This window comes from Sceloporus occidentalis, unplaced genomic scaffold (genome assembly GCF_023333645.1).
Source record: "Sceloporus occidentalis isolate IW3139 unplaced genomic scaffold, rSceOcc1.0.p SCAF_3, whole genome shotgun sequence".
Lineage (NCBI taxonomy): Eukaryota > Metazoa > Chordata > Lepidosauria > Squamata > Phrynosomatidae > Sceloporus > Sceloporus occidentalis.
This window is the reverse complement of record NW_028316983.1, coordinates 48,321,785-48,334,686: the sequence shown is the minus strand read 5'-3', so window position 1 is coordinate 48,334,686 and position 12,902 is coordinate 48,321,785. Positions and strand designations below refer to the sequence as shown.

General features: G+C 40.4%; 1 protein-coding gene across 6 annotated transcripts in view; it reads left to right on the top strand.

The window, feature by feature from the left end:
- MAGI3 (membrane associated guanylate kinase, WW and PDZ domain containing 3) overlaps positions 1 to 12,902 on the top strand; it is a 188,840-nt gene that overhangs the window by 114,876 nt on the left and 61,062 nt on the right. For all 6 annotated transcript variants that reach the window (XM_089514387.1, XM_089514386.1, XM_089514385.1 and 3 more), the window contains 3 exons: positions 5,775 to 5,869; positions 7,702 to 7,890; positions 10,831 to 11,439. In XM_089514387.1, coding sequence (XP_089370513.1) covers positions 5,775 to 5,869; positions 7,702 to 7,890; positions 10,831 to 11,439 — 893 coding nt within the window. The remainder of the gene's footprint in view (positions 1 to 5,774; positions 5,870 to 7,701; positions 7,891 to 10,830; positions 11,440 to 12,902) is intronic.

The window sequence follows — 12,902 nt, the reverse complement described above, 5'->3', positions numbered from 1 at the left end:
AAATGGATTAGCAATATTGTAGAGAAAGAATCTACAAGCCTTGGCTGTGGCCTGGATCTGGGGGATACACGACAAAGAAGAATCAAAAATAAAACCAAGACTACGGGCTTCTAGGACTGGTCGAATGGAAATGTCATCAACAGAAACAGAAAGGGAGCATTGAAGGGTAGACTTAGGTAGAAAAAGGAGAAGCTCTGTTTTGGACATATTGAGCTTCAAGCGTCGATGCCACATCCACTGAGAGACAGCTGTAAGACAAAATGAAACTTGATGATCAAGACTTGGAGAAAGGTCAGGGGTGGGAAGATACAGCTGAGTGTCATCGACATACAAATGATAGGAAAAGCCAAAAGAACTAATGAGTTTTCCTAGGGACAATGTGTAGAGAGAAAACAAAAGGGGACCCAAAAATAGCCTTGGGGAACTCCAACAGATAACTGAACAGAAGACGAAGCTTGACCACCTGTGACCACTGAAAAAGATCTATCTGACAAATAAGATCTAAACCAGTCAAGAACAGAGTCTGAAAACCCAAGGTCAGAAAGTATATAAACTAAAAGACAGTGATCAATGGTGTCAAAGGCCACAGATAAATCAAGTAGAATGAGAACAAAGACCATTAGCCTTGGCCCATAAAAGATCATCCAAGATCTTAGTGAGAGCTGTCTCTATAGAATGCCGTGAGCGGAAACTGGACTGAAAGGAATTGAGAATGGAGTTGGCTTCAAGAAACTCAAGAGAGCAAGAGTAAACGACCTGTTCCAAAACCTTAGAAAGAAAAGGAAGAAGAGAAATCAGACGATAGCTAGGCAAAGAAGAAGGGTCAAGAGAAGTTTTTTGCAGAATAGGGGAAACTAAAGCATGTTTAAAGACCATAGGGAAAGAACTCGTAGAGAGAGAGAGATTAAAGATATAGAGAAGCGAGGGCAGAAAAGAGGGAGCTATAGAAATTAGAAGACGAGTAGGAATTGGATCAAGAGAACAAGTTGCAGGTTTGGAAGAGTTCAGCAGTGTAGCGAATTCATCCAAAGAAACAGGAGGAAACACAGAAATTTTTTTTAGGTGAGAGTGATGGAAGATTAGTAGTATAAGAAAAATTGGGAGGGACTATCTCAGAGTGAATAGAAGTAATCAAGGTGAAATAGTTAGCGAAATCATTAGGAGAGAACGATGAAGAGACAGGAAGAGAGGGAGGTTTTAGCAAAGTGTTGAAGGTGGAGAACAAACGTTGTGGGCGCCTGTCATTGGCGCAGATCAATGATTTATAATAATTCTGTTTTGCCATGGACAGGGCGCGTGAAAAGGAAGAAAGAATAAATTTGTAATGAATAAAATTAGCCCACTCCCTGGACTTTTTCCAAAGGTGTTCAGCCACTCGAGAGCAGGACCTGAGAAACCTAACAATGGGGGTAAGCCAGGGCTGAGGCCTAGTCATAGAGGAAGATGTGCATCCAGAGACAGGGGCAAAGCTTTCAAGAGTTGAAGAAAGAGTGGAGTTAAATAAAGACATTGCTGAATCAGCAGAGTCCCCAAGATACCAATGGAAATTGCTGTTCTGTAGTATATTGTTGTACTGGAAAGCAGTGGTATAATGGCACCTTTAAATATAAATAAATGTGTAGGTGGTCATCAATAATTCTCATAGCCATATTCCCCAAAGGTTCAAAAACACAAAGAGCTATATTGATACATATCTGTTATAATAAATAATACATAAAAGCTTTATTTATACCCCGCTTTTCTGTCAAGGACAATTGAAGTGGCTTACAGTTAAAAATCCATATGATACATACATAGTAAACCATTATTCCCTCCTTCCCCTTAAAACATCAACTAAACACAATAATAATTAAAACTATACATTGAAATAATCAAAGTGGGTTGAATGGGGTTTCAAAAAGTTCATAAGGTGGTGGACTCAATTTAGCAGCCGGGTATGCTATTCAGGAAAGGCCTGCCAGAAGAGATCTGTCTTAACAGACTTTTTAAAGACATCCAAGGTGGTGATCTTGGATCGCCTCTGGCAGGCCGTTCCATAATCTGGGAGCGGTTGAAGAAAAGGTCCTCTGGGTGGTTGCTGTCAACCTGGTTTTTATAAGCTGCAGTCAGTTCCCCCAGAGGACCTGAGTGTGTGGGGTGGATTATACGGAAGGAGGTGAGCCCATAAATAGGTTGGACCCAAGCCATGCAGGGCTTTAAAAGTAATAACCAACACCTTGTACTGCACTTGGAAACTAATAGGCAGCCAGTGAAGTGATTTTAAGATGGGTGTTATGTGGTCACTTCTAGATTTCCCAGTGATCAACCTGGCTGCCATGTTTTAAACTAACTGAAGTTTCTGGATTAGGCACAAAGATAGACCCATGTAGAGCACATTGCAGAAATCGAGTCGTGAGGTTACACGTCTTTATTTTGCAGGTGTGTTTTTACTGTAACTGTGTTCCATGTCTTTATGTTGGTTTTAATTACCCATTCATGACCAAACCATCTTCTAAATCCTTGGTATTACAACTGGGAAAGATTATGCCACTATACTGGTGCAGTAAAAATCAGAGCTATATTATGAGGACTGCAGCCCAGCTCAAAGGGAATAGGGAAGTCTGTGTTTCAGATGACATCATCCCTGCTAATCAGGAAATACCTGTTTCTTAACCTATGAAGCCTGCCTATAAAATGAACTGGTTAGGGAGCCCAAATAGGTATGTACACTGGACCCTCGGTATCTGCGTTCCAGAACACCCCCCCCCCCGCCCTGCGGATACCAAAATCCGTGTATACTCAAGTCCCATAGAACTCAGTGGTGGCGTGGCCACATGGCTGTGCCACCATTGAGGACAATGGCACTTTGCCCCACCCCCTTCTCAATGCCAGCCTCGCCATTTTCACTGCAGAAGGCAGCAAGGGGGGATACCTCTTATTCCTCCCCTTCCTCGCCTCCCCCCTCTCCTCCTCCTCCTCATCTTCCCCCGTCACTGCTGCAGCGGCTCCTCCTCCTCCTCCTCTTCCTCTTCTTGTTTTCCTACTCTTTCCCTGTTACCACTGCCACAGCTCTTCCTCCTCCTCTTTCCCCCTCCATCGCCCTTCTTTTCTTCTACCTCCTCCTTCTCTTCCCCTCTCTTCCTCCTCCTTTTTCTTCCTCCTCTTCCTCCTCTCCCCACAGCTGATTGTTGTGGCCCTGGGCTTGCTCCACCTCTGCTGGAACAGGCGCAACCCCATCCTCTATGGGAAACACAAAGAGAAAGAAGCCTTTGGGAAGAACAAGTGCCCCCACCTCCTCCCACCATGGAGGAGCTCCCCACCTTTCTGGTTCCTGAATTTCTGCTGACCTCACAAAGCTCCCTGCACCTGCTGCCCCTTGGCTGCAGCTGCAGAAGAAGCGGGTAAAGGAGGAAGAGGAGGAGAAGGAGGAAGAAGAAGAAGAAAAGGAGGGTGCACTTGTTCTTTCCAAAGGCTCTTCTCTCCTTGTGCTTCCCATATCAGATGGGGCTGTGGCTGTTCCAGCAGAGATGGAACAGCCCCAGGCCGCCACCAGGCTGGGCCAGCAGCAGCAGGGCATGCTCCTCCACTCCTGGGGGTCACTCCCAGGCCACCCCCGCCTCATCTGCCTTCCCCCTCCTCCTCTTTCCTCCTCCGTCACACTGCTGCCACTCATCCTCCTTTTCTTCCTTCCTCCTCCTCATCCTTTTCTCTGCTCTTCTTCCTCCTTTTCCTTCATTCCTTCCTTCTCCTTTACTTCCCCACATCCTCCACTTTCCCCTCCTCCTCTTACGCCCCTCTGTCGCCCTGCTGCCACTCTCCCCCTTTTCTTCCTCCTCTGCCTCGTCTTCTCCGCTCTTCCTTGTTCTCCTCCTTCTCCTCCTCTGCCAATGCCACTTCCCTGCAGGCTTGCCATCCGTGCATGCTCAAATCCATGGATGGCAAGTCCATGTATACAGAGGGCAGACTGTATATCCCACTGTGTATGATCTGGATGGCCAGTTGCTTGTGAGAAATAGGAAAGATGAGAAAAATTGTTGCTCACTTTATAGCTTTAGTAAAATTGCTGTGCTTGAATACCAGTGAATATTTGAGCCCTATTAAAGCATTCGAATACTACTTAATATTAACAGGAAAGAGGTAGGCACAAGTATGGCCCATTCTGCCCATTCCTCCTTCCCCACCTATTTCCTGTTTTTGATGTACTTGAGGACACGTGTCCAAAGTGGAGAGCCTATCTTATTTCCGGGGATTCTCTGCCTGTTGTAAACTGTGAAGGACCTTGAGTGGAACCACTCATCCCTCTTCACATATTGTAAAGCAATATATGATGTCTCAATAGACTTTTTTGTTTTATATTAAGTTATTTTCCTGCATTCTTTTTGGATGGCTAGAAATAAATCGAGAGATTATGTTTTATATTTACCACTTCATCCTAAACAATTCACTCCATTTTAAAGTTGTCAGAAACAAAAGCAGACACAGCAAGATAGCTAATTGGTAAGGTAACAAGGCTGAACCCATTCTGTTCTGACCCTCGTGCTCACCTAGGTTGGTCCCAGGCTAGCACAGGGATGGGTGGGTGTTTACACACCCATCCCAGTGCGAGTCTAGGGACTCACTACTGGCATGCACTCTACCTTTCTGCGGTGTTGCTCCTATTGAGAATCTTCCCATTACTGTATCTGATGCAGAAACAGGGTATCTGGCTGAACCCACGTGCCCAGGCACTCTGTTTCTGAAACAGATGGGGTGATGGGGGCTTGTCAGTAAGAGTGACAGCACAAAAAGGTAAGGAATGTGCAAGGGCTGTTTACCCTAGAATGAGTTCAGATCCAGTGGTCTGTATCTGGTCTGCCAGAATCCAGCCCAATCCTGGCCCCAAGGTTTTGGCTTGTGTCATCCAAACAGCAAGATGTGAGACTGAGGGAACACAGGTTTTCTGGCCTCTGTGGACAGCCCCTGGGTTGATATTCAATTTCTAAACTGTTCATTACGTAGTACAGTGGAACCTCGTTATAGGCGGGCGCGCCATACGCGGCCTTGAGCATACGCGCTCAAGCGGCGGCGCGTCCCATTCAGTTGAATGGGCGCATGCGCCCATTGCGCCGTGCGCACCTCTACACCACCGTGCACGAGCCCCATTGTTTACAATGGGGCTCGAGCATAGGCGGAAATCGCCATACGCGGCGGGATCCAGAACGGATCCCCCGCGTATGGCGAGGTTCCTCTGTAGAAAGTCAGAGTACAGTGGAACCTCGCCATAGGCGGGCGTGCCATACGCGGCCTTGAGCATATGTGCTTAAGCCGCGGCGCGCGCATGGGACAGAAGGGGCGGCGCGTCCCATTCAGTTGAATGGGTGCGCGCCCGTTGCGCCCCGCGCACCTCCGCGCCGCCGTGCACAAGCCCCATTGTTTACAATGGGGCTTGAGCATAGGCGGAAATCGCCATACGCGGCGGGATCCGGAACGGATGCCCCGCGTATGGCGAGGTTCCACTGTACTGTGATATGAGAATGATTAATTAAAATAAATAAAGGAGTCATTGTGCATTAGCATACCATAAGTAAATGGTCCTTTGGTAATATTGCTTGTTCTTCAGTTACAACTTCCCCGTCTTTAACTAAACCGTGAGTGTAAATTCAGTCCTTGCATCTCCTCATATTTGAATTATTTGGACAATTTATTGCAGTTTGGTTCTCTAATGATACTTTGGCTCTTCACATTCAAATGAAGGGAAGCACCTAACTTCTGGCAAAGAAACTGAGTTTTTTAAACAGTTCTTTTTCACTTTGCAGTCATATTAACCAGAAAACCCAGTTTGAAAATCCAGTTTTGGAAGCTAAACGGAAAAAACAGCTAGGACAGACTGATGGTGGCCCTTCAAATTCAGGTATTGCATTCAATTATAACATTCAGTGCTTTCTGCTAAAAGCTGTAATACAGTAATGAAGAACTACACACGAATATAGTCATGTCTTTTAATGCTAACATTTCTTGTTTAATCTGTGCATATTACTGCAATATATCTGTTGATTACACAATCAATATTTTACTACTTCCAAATCGTTGAGTATTAATTATGTAATCACACTAAAGAATGATCCATTTTTATTTTTTATAAATTGAAGTGTCTTATTCATATAGTAGACATTATTAGTATAGGTAATATTTCATTATATTCTCTGTGGTAGGTAACAAATTGATAATCTACCAAGTTTTTACCTTTTACTGTAGTATGTGCAGTCTACTGCTAATATCAAGGTTTAGAGGTAGGTCTACGTTTGCTTTGGATTTCTAATCATTACTTCATGATATAGAAACTTTGATGATAGCAAAAGTCATTCCAATTTAGTAGCTCCTCCTGACAGATTTTCAGCCTAAACTCAGTCATGAGTTGTATGCAGAAATCTTATGGTGCATTTAAAAATCAAGCTAAATTATATTCTCACACAAAATGGGAGAAAACTTGCAGATTTACTAAACAGTTACATAATAAGGAAACTAGTATTCTTTGTTTAGAACCACAATGGTGTGTTGTGTACGAAACAGCTGCAATTGAAACTAATTGGTAGCCTTAAAGTTGCATAATCATCTTAAAGCAACGTAAAACCATTTGTTATAATCAGATTGAACACTACATAGTGTGGGTGGACAAGCATTGCTTTGGAGATCTAGATACAAGATGAAGATAAAGCAGAAGCAGCTGGGAGAGACTTCAGGACTTCTGGCTGCTGCCCAATTTTCTACACAGCTTTTGAGTAGTGCTGTGCTGAAACTTTTGCTCAATATTCACCTTTTGGGGCAGTTTTTAGAGTGAGAAAGGGACGAGAAGATCTTCATTATATGTTGTTGTGTAGTAGAGATAAACTATATGGAAGTTGCCCAAGGATTTATTTATTTTTACACTGCAACATTTTTCAACTACTTGGTGCTCATTCAATAGCATCTTGGGTCTCTTCACACAGGTTTCCTTCTATGCAGCATTTCCTAGAATTCCCATGTGACTGTGGGTGTTTTAAAAATGTTGCAGTGTAGAAAAGGGCCCTTGGCAACTTTACACACTTAATAAGGTAAGTGTAACCCATCCAACAGAATTTCTCTGAAGTTTTTCCCGTGCTATTGAAGAAGCAGAAAAAACAATATCACTCTTGCGGAAAGTGTGAATGAGGGCTGGATTCAGCATAGCACTCATTTTTCATAGGGAAAACCTAATCATGTTTAATAATAATAATAATAATTTGTTTTATTTATATACCGCTATTCCAAAGATCATAGCGGTGAACAGCAAGTAATAAACTCTAGTTGTTTTGTATTTGTGTTACCATGGAAGTTCAGAGTGTTGATTCTTAATTAAGGCTATCCTTTTGGCCAGAAAAAGGCAAATCCATGTTTAGTTTATTCTGTGTATCCAAATTACTAAATGCTCCTCAGTCAGAGAATGTTCTGTCTCCTATTCAAATTGGGGCTCCCCATTAGTTGATTATGTCTTACTTGAAGTCTGTTATATGATGTATGATATATTATGTATTGTGAAATAAACTTTAATAAAAAGGAGAGAAAAAATAACAGTTTCAAGATTTAAAAAAACCCTATGGTAGTAAGGTTTTTCTTCTACATGTTTCCTTGCACTTGTTTAATGATGCATTACTGCTATATTAAGTTACTCCAAATGCATTGTCTATTATTGAATGAATGTATAGGGAACCTTTTGTTTGTTTGCAGGACCAGTGAAGTCTTTTTTCACTCGAGACCCATCCCAGTTGATAGGAGCACTCATACGGACATCACTGAAGAAAAGCACTATGGGATTTGGCTTCACAATAATTGGTGGAGACAGACCAGATGAGTTTCTACAGGTGAAGAATGTATTGAAAGATGGACCTGCTGCACAGGATGGCAAAATTGCACCAGGTTAGGTAGATTTTTTTTCTTAATTTTTTCTTTGCTAATGGGACAAAATAAATAAAAAGTCTTAATAACAGGCATTCTGAAATAATATCTTATTTAGTTACTACATATCAAATTCTATAATATGCACCACACATTAATCAGCAGCTGAGTATAAAAATGGCTGAGATCATCAAAATCTTGTATTTTTAGTGCTTGCAATGTTGAAGCCTCCTACTTCATATTTCACAGAAAGAGTTAGTGGTGAAAGTGAAGAATGATTTAAGTAATGAATTTAAAAACCATTAATGTATTATGGTATTTCAAATATGGGTCTTCCTCCTGGGTACTAATTAAAAATATAGTTTTGACAAGATTAGCTAGCCAGTATAGCTGCTATTTTGTTGTCCTTTTTTGTACTGACTCATCTCAGTTCATCATCCAGACTTCCATGTCTATTCTGTATTCTTCTATATTGCTGTTTAATTTTAAAACCTGTTACATCCTAAAGCAGACATCCCTAACAGTGGTCCTTCCAGTGTTTTTTCCCCTAAAATTAGTTATCCCTAAGAATTATATATTATTCTAGATGTGTATAAATAATTCTACTTTATACCATTTTGACTATATTAGTTCATATTTTACAGCTATGCAACATCAAGATAGAGGAATGAGTTTTTATCCTGATACAGTCAATATGATTCACTGATTCATGCTATAAACCTACCATTATTAAGCTAAGGTTTAGTCCACCTTCTCAGAAAAAAATGCTTTAGATGAGGAGTTCAACATGAATGAGCACACGAAAGATCAAAAGAAAAGAACTCAGCTATGGCATAAAAGGAATCAATCTAGCCTGGGATTTGGGATACTAATACATTAGTTAAAGAGTTGCTAATAGTTCTTTGATAAGAAGTACTGCTCTTGGTTCCATTTTTGTTGTTGTTCATCATGTGCAAAATCCATAAGGAGATATAAATGTAGAGAGGATGCAGACTGCAAATCAGTTTCCTTACTCAAGAGAGTTTTAATACCATTTCTGATACCATTTTTACTCCTTATCTTCCCTATGGGATTACTATCACCATTTCTATAAAATATTGCTTGAAGGCCTACTTTATAAGGATCCTTGTGGTTCAGTCCTGTTTCACTAATATTTAAGTATCTTCTAATTTCTTGTGAAGTCAAAGGTTTTCACAGCCGGCATCCATAAGACCATGTTCTAGAAGACTTTATTCCTGACATTTCACCAGCAGCTGTGGCTGCCATCTTCAGAGAAATTTCTTGTTTTACTTGATTTTACTTGTTTGACTTGATACAACAAAAGGTAGAAGGTCAGGCAATCATTATATTAAAATACCAATGTGTGTGTGTGTGTGTGAAAGATGTTAGGAATATTTACAGCAGGTAACCTGCTGGGTTGATTAGCTTCATCTGAGCATTGATCTGGTACATACAACATCATCCACCATCCACTTAAGTGACTGTTTTAATGCTCTTTTCTGGCTTTTATTATTCTAGCTCATCGGATTCCAGTTTAAGACTAGGATAGGTCATAGATGCAGCTGATTCCTGAAGGAATTCTAAATATAATTTCTTGTTTCTTAGCCATGTATGACATAACACCAGGCTTTTGTGACATTCTATGCTATTCTTGTGCTGTAGGAGTTATCATGTAGGACTTCCTTAATCATTTTTCCATGCCTTCAAATGTTTTACGGAGTTCCTTGTTAATAAACATGCGTTAGATGACTAAAAGAACTAGTTGGCAATTTGTCTATTGTGTTATCGGGTAGATGTAGTCTTTTGGCTTCTTTATTTGTTCTGCTGTTACTTGAGTTACCAGAATGAAAGGTTCCTTTTCTTCTTAGCTAGCTTAGTCATGCTCAAGGCCCCATAAATTTATTGGATCTAAAATGATTCTGTGGGATATTGATCACATGTAAAGAACCACATCTCCCAGTGAACTTTTATTCCATGTTTATGCATATAATAATACATGGAGGGAAAGCAGTATTAGAGGAAAGAAGAAAATATTTTTGATCTTTTGGGCACAGAACAATTGAAAACAAAGCCACAATTCAATTAAAGAGCAGCCCAAAGTTTAAAGACAGACATATCAGAATTAAGATAGGAGTTTGAGCAATTTCAGCCACAGCCTAGTATTACAGTTCTGAAAATTATATCCCTTCAAAATTTTAAATATATTTTTTTAAAAAATTAAAAGATCTGGTGCCAAGAATACATTAAGGTAATTGCCACATAAGCTTCCCTGAGGAGCCATTCTACATTCAAAAGCCCCTTTTGAAACCCTCCCTTCAGCCACCATCTGGGAGAGAGAGGCAGGCGAGCTCCACCAGGCCTGCCTGGAAGAAGCAGAGCCTTCCCTCCGGTCCATCTGCCTTGGTCTCGGCCTCAGAGGGAGAGAAGAATGCTGGACCTGATCCCCTCCCCCCTCACCATTCCCTTCTCCTTTTGTGTCGTGTCTTTTAGATTGTAAGCCTGCGGGCAGGGAACTGTCTGGTTAAAAATAATAATAAATGTAAGCTGCCCTGATAGCCATTAGGGCTGAAGGGCGGATATAAATACCTAAATAAATAAAAAAAAAATAAAAAAAATTATATTGGTTTATACTGGTGTATGAGCTACAGCATGTGACATCTGCTTATCTAACGTGGGTCATATTTCCCTTTCAAAACCCATATACAGTCATTCCCTCTCCTGGAGATTAAGCTTTATATATTTAGAACTCAGTGATTTAACAGATCCAAAATACAGATTAAATGTAAGACAAATCCTGTCTTGTGAAGCATATGTGCAAGTGGAAATGGTACAGTGCTGTTCATTACTATTTTGAGTATTTCCAGTGCTTTTCCTTGGAAAGGCTACTAAGATGTATCTTGTTATTCTAAGGTATGAAAATAGGCTTTTAAAAATAATAATTACTCTGCTCATTTTTAATAGGTGATGTAATTGTGGACATAAATGGTACATGTGTCCTTGGACATACCCACGCTGATGTTGTCCAGATGTTCCAATTAGTTCCTGTCAACCAGTATGTGAATATGACTCTGTGTCGTGGATACTCTCTTCCTGATGAAAATGAGGACCCTGTCATAGATATTGTTACAGCTACTCCTATCTTAAATGGCCAGCCAATAACAAAAGGAGATACTTGTATGATCAATCAGGAATTAATACCTGGAACAGTGGTTTTGGACCAGAATGGAAAACCAGGACATATCTTGGTCAACGGACGCCTGAATGGGCCTTCAACAGACCTTAATGAACAGAGGGCTTCAGTGTCCTCTTCAGGTTGCTCTCAAGCAGAACTGGTCACAATTCCACTAATTAAGGGACCTAAAGGGTTTGGATTTGCAATAGCTGACAGTCCTGCAGGACAGAAGGTGAAGATGATTTTGGACAGTCAGTGGTGCCATGGTCTTCAAAAAGGAGATGTAATCAAAGAGATTTATCATCAGAATGTTCAGAACCTGACACACCTGCAGGTGGTAGAAGTGTTGAAGCAGTTTCCAGTTGGAAAAGAAGTGCCACTGCTTATTCTAAGGGGAGGTAGGTAATGACATTTTTAATATATCTTTAAATGTGTGGGGTTTTTTAATCAAAGTAAATCTAGCATTCTACAGTGTTTCTTTATTTGCTCCGTTTCTTAAAAGTAGATTTTTGTATTTACTAGTAATAACAGGAGTTGTATAAAGCAGAATGCTTGTTCCCTATTTGTTTTCTGAGAGTATTTCAGATATTCTCTGTAGAAGTGTTCTATATGCTGAGCATACTTTAGGAATAAAGATTGTGAGATTATTTTTTTTGTTAGGAGGCATGTATGGATGTGTAATCTATATATTGCCAGTACAGTTGTCCCTTCAAATTTGTGGGGGATCCATTTCAGACACATACACCCCTGCAAATCGGAATAACTGCAAATATTGGATCCCCATTGTTTTTAATGGCTGTGTATTTCTGTATGCAGGCTTGCACTGACGCCACAAACACACACACTATTTTTTCCCCTCCTGGCTTCCCATAACAACCTCACCTATGGTTTCTTGATTTTTCCATCATTTGTCTCAGTTGAAGGAACTTTCTGAGGGCTAACTAATCAAGCATTTCCATTAGTTAGCTTTTCTTGATGGGATGTACATGCATATCATCAAATATTACTTCCAGTAGTTCCTCTGTGAACCAATTTGCGGAGTTAGGATATTCAATGAAAACCTGATATTCACCCCCTAGCGATCCTGATTGAAGTGGATAAATTGTATAGTCAAATCCTATGTATTGCTGTAGTGTTGCTATTGCTATGTTTCTAATTTATAAGGATAATATTTTGACTTTCTCCTGTGAATATGCCACAGTCATCTCCTACCCCGACTCCCATTGCAACATGCACTAATGTTTGGGGGGGGGGGGTTGCAGGGAGCGCAAGAGAAAAATGAGGTGGAAATGTGTATTTTTGCTTATTTTGTATCTATGGGCTTCTACTTCTATGTCAGAATTACTGTACTATGTTCTCCCTCCCACCATTGAAAACAGGGAATGGAAAATATATATTGTGTATTACAACAAGTGAATCTGCCAGTGGGTCTTTGGCCCAATTTGAAGATTCACTTTGACTGAAAACAAACTGTTGAGCACATTAAGTATTAATAGGAGCACTGATGCTTCAGGGCTTGCCCCCAAAGCATTCAGGAACCATAGCTGCTAATCTGAATTACTACTAAACTAAGTTATGGAATATAATTTTCAATATGAGTTGTATCTTCTTAGATGCAGCTTGTTACAGCGAAACTTCAGCTGAGCATTTGAGTTTTCTGGGGAATTCATTATTATTATTATTATTATTATTATTATTAACCTTTATTTATAAAGCACTGTAAATTTACACAGCGCTGTACATACAATCTTTTTAATTAATTAATTTAATTAATTTAATTAATTTATAAACTAACATGATTTCACTGACAGTAACATAACAGCTTTTTGAACATATCATAAGGTGACATAATTAATTGGAA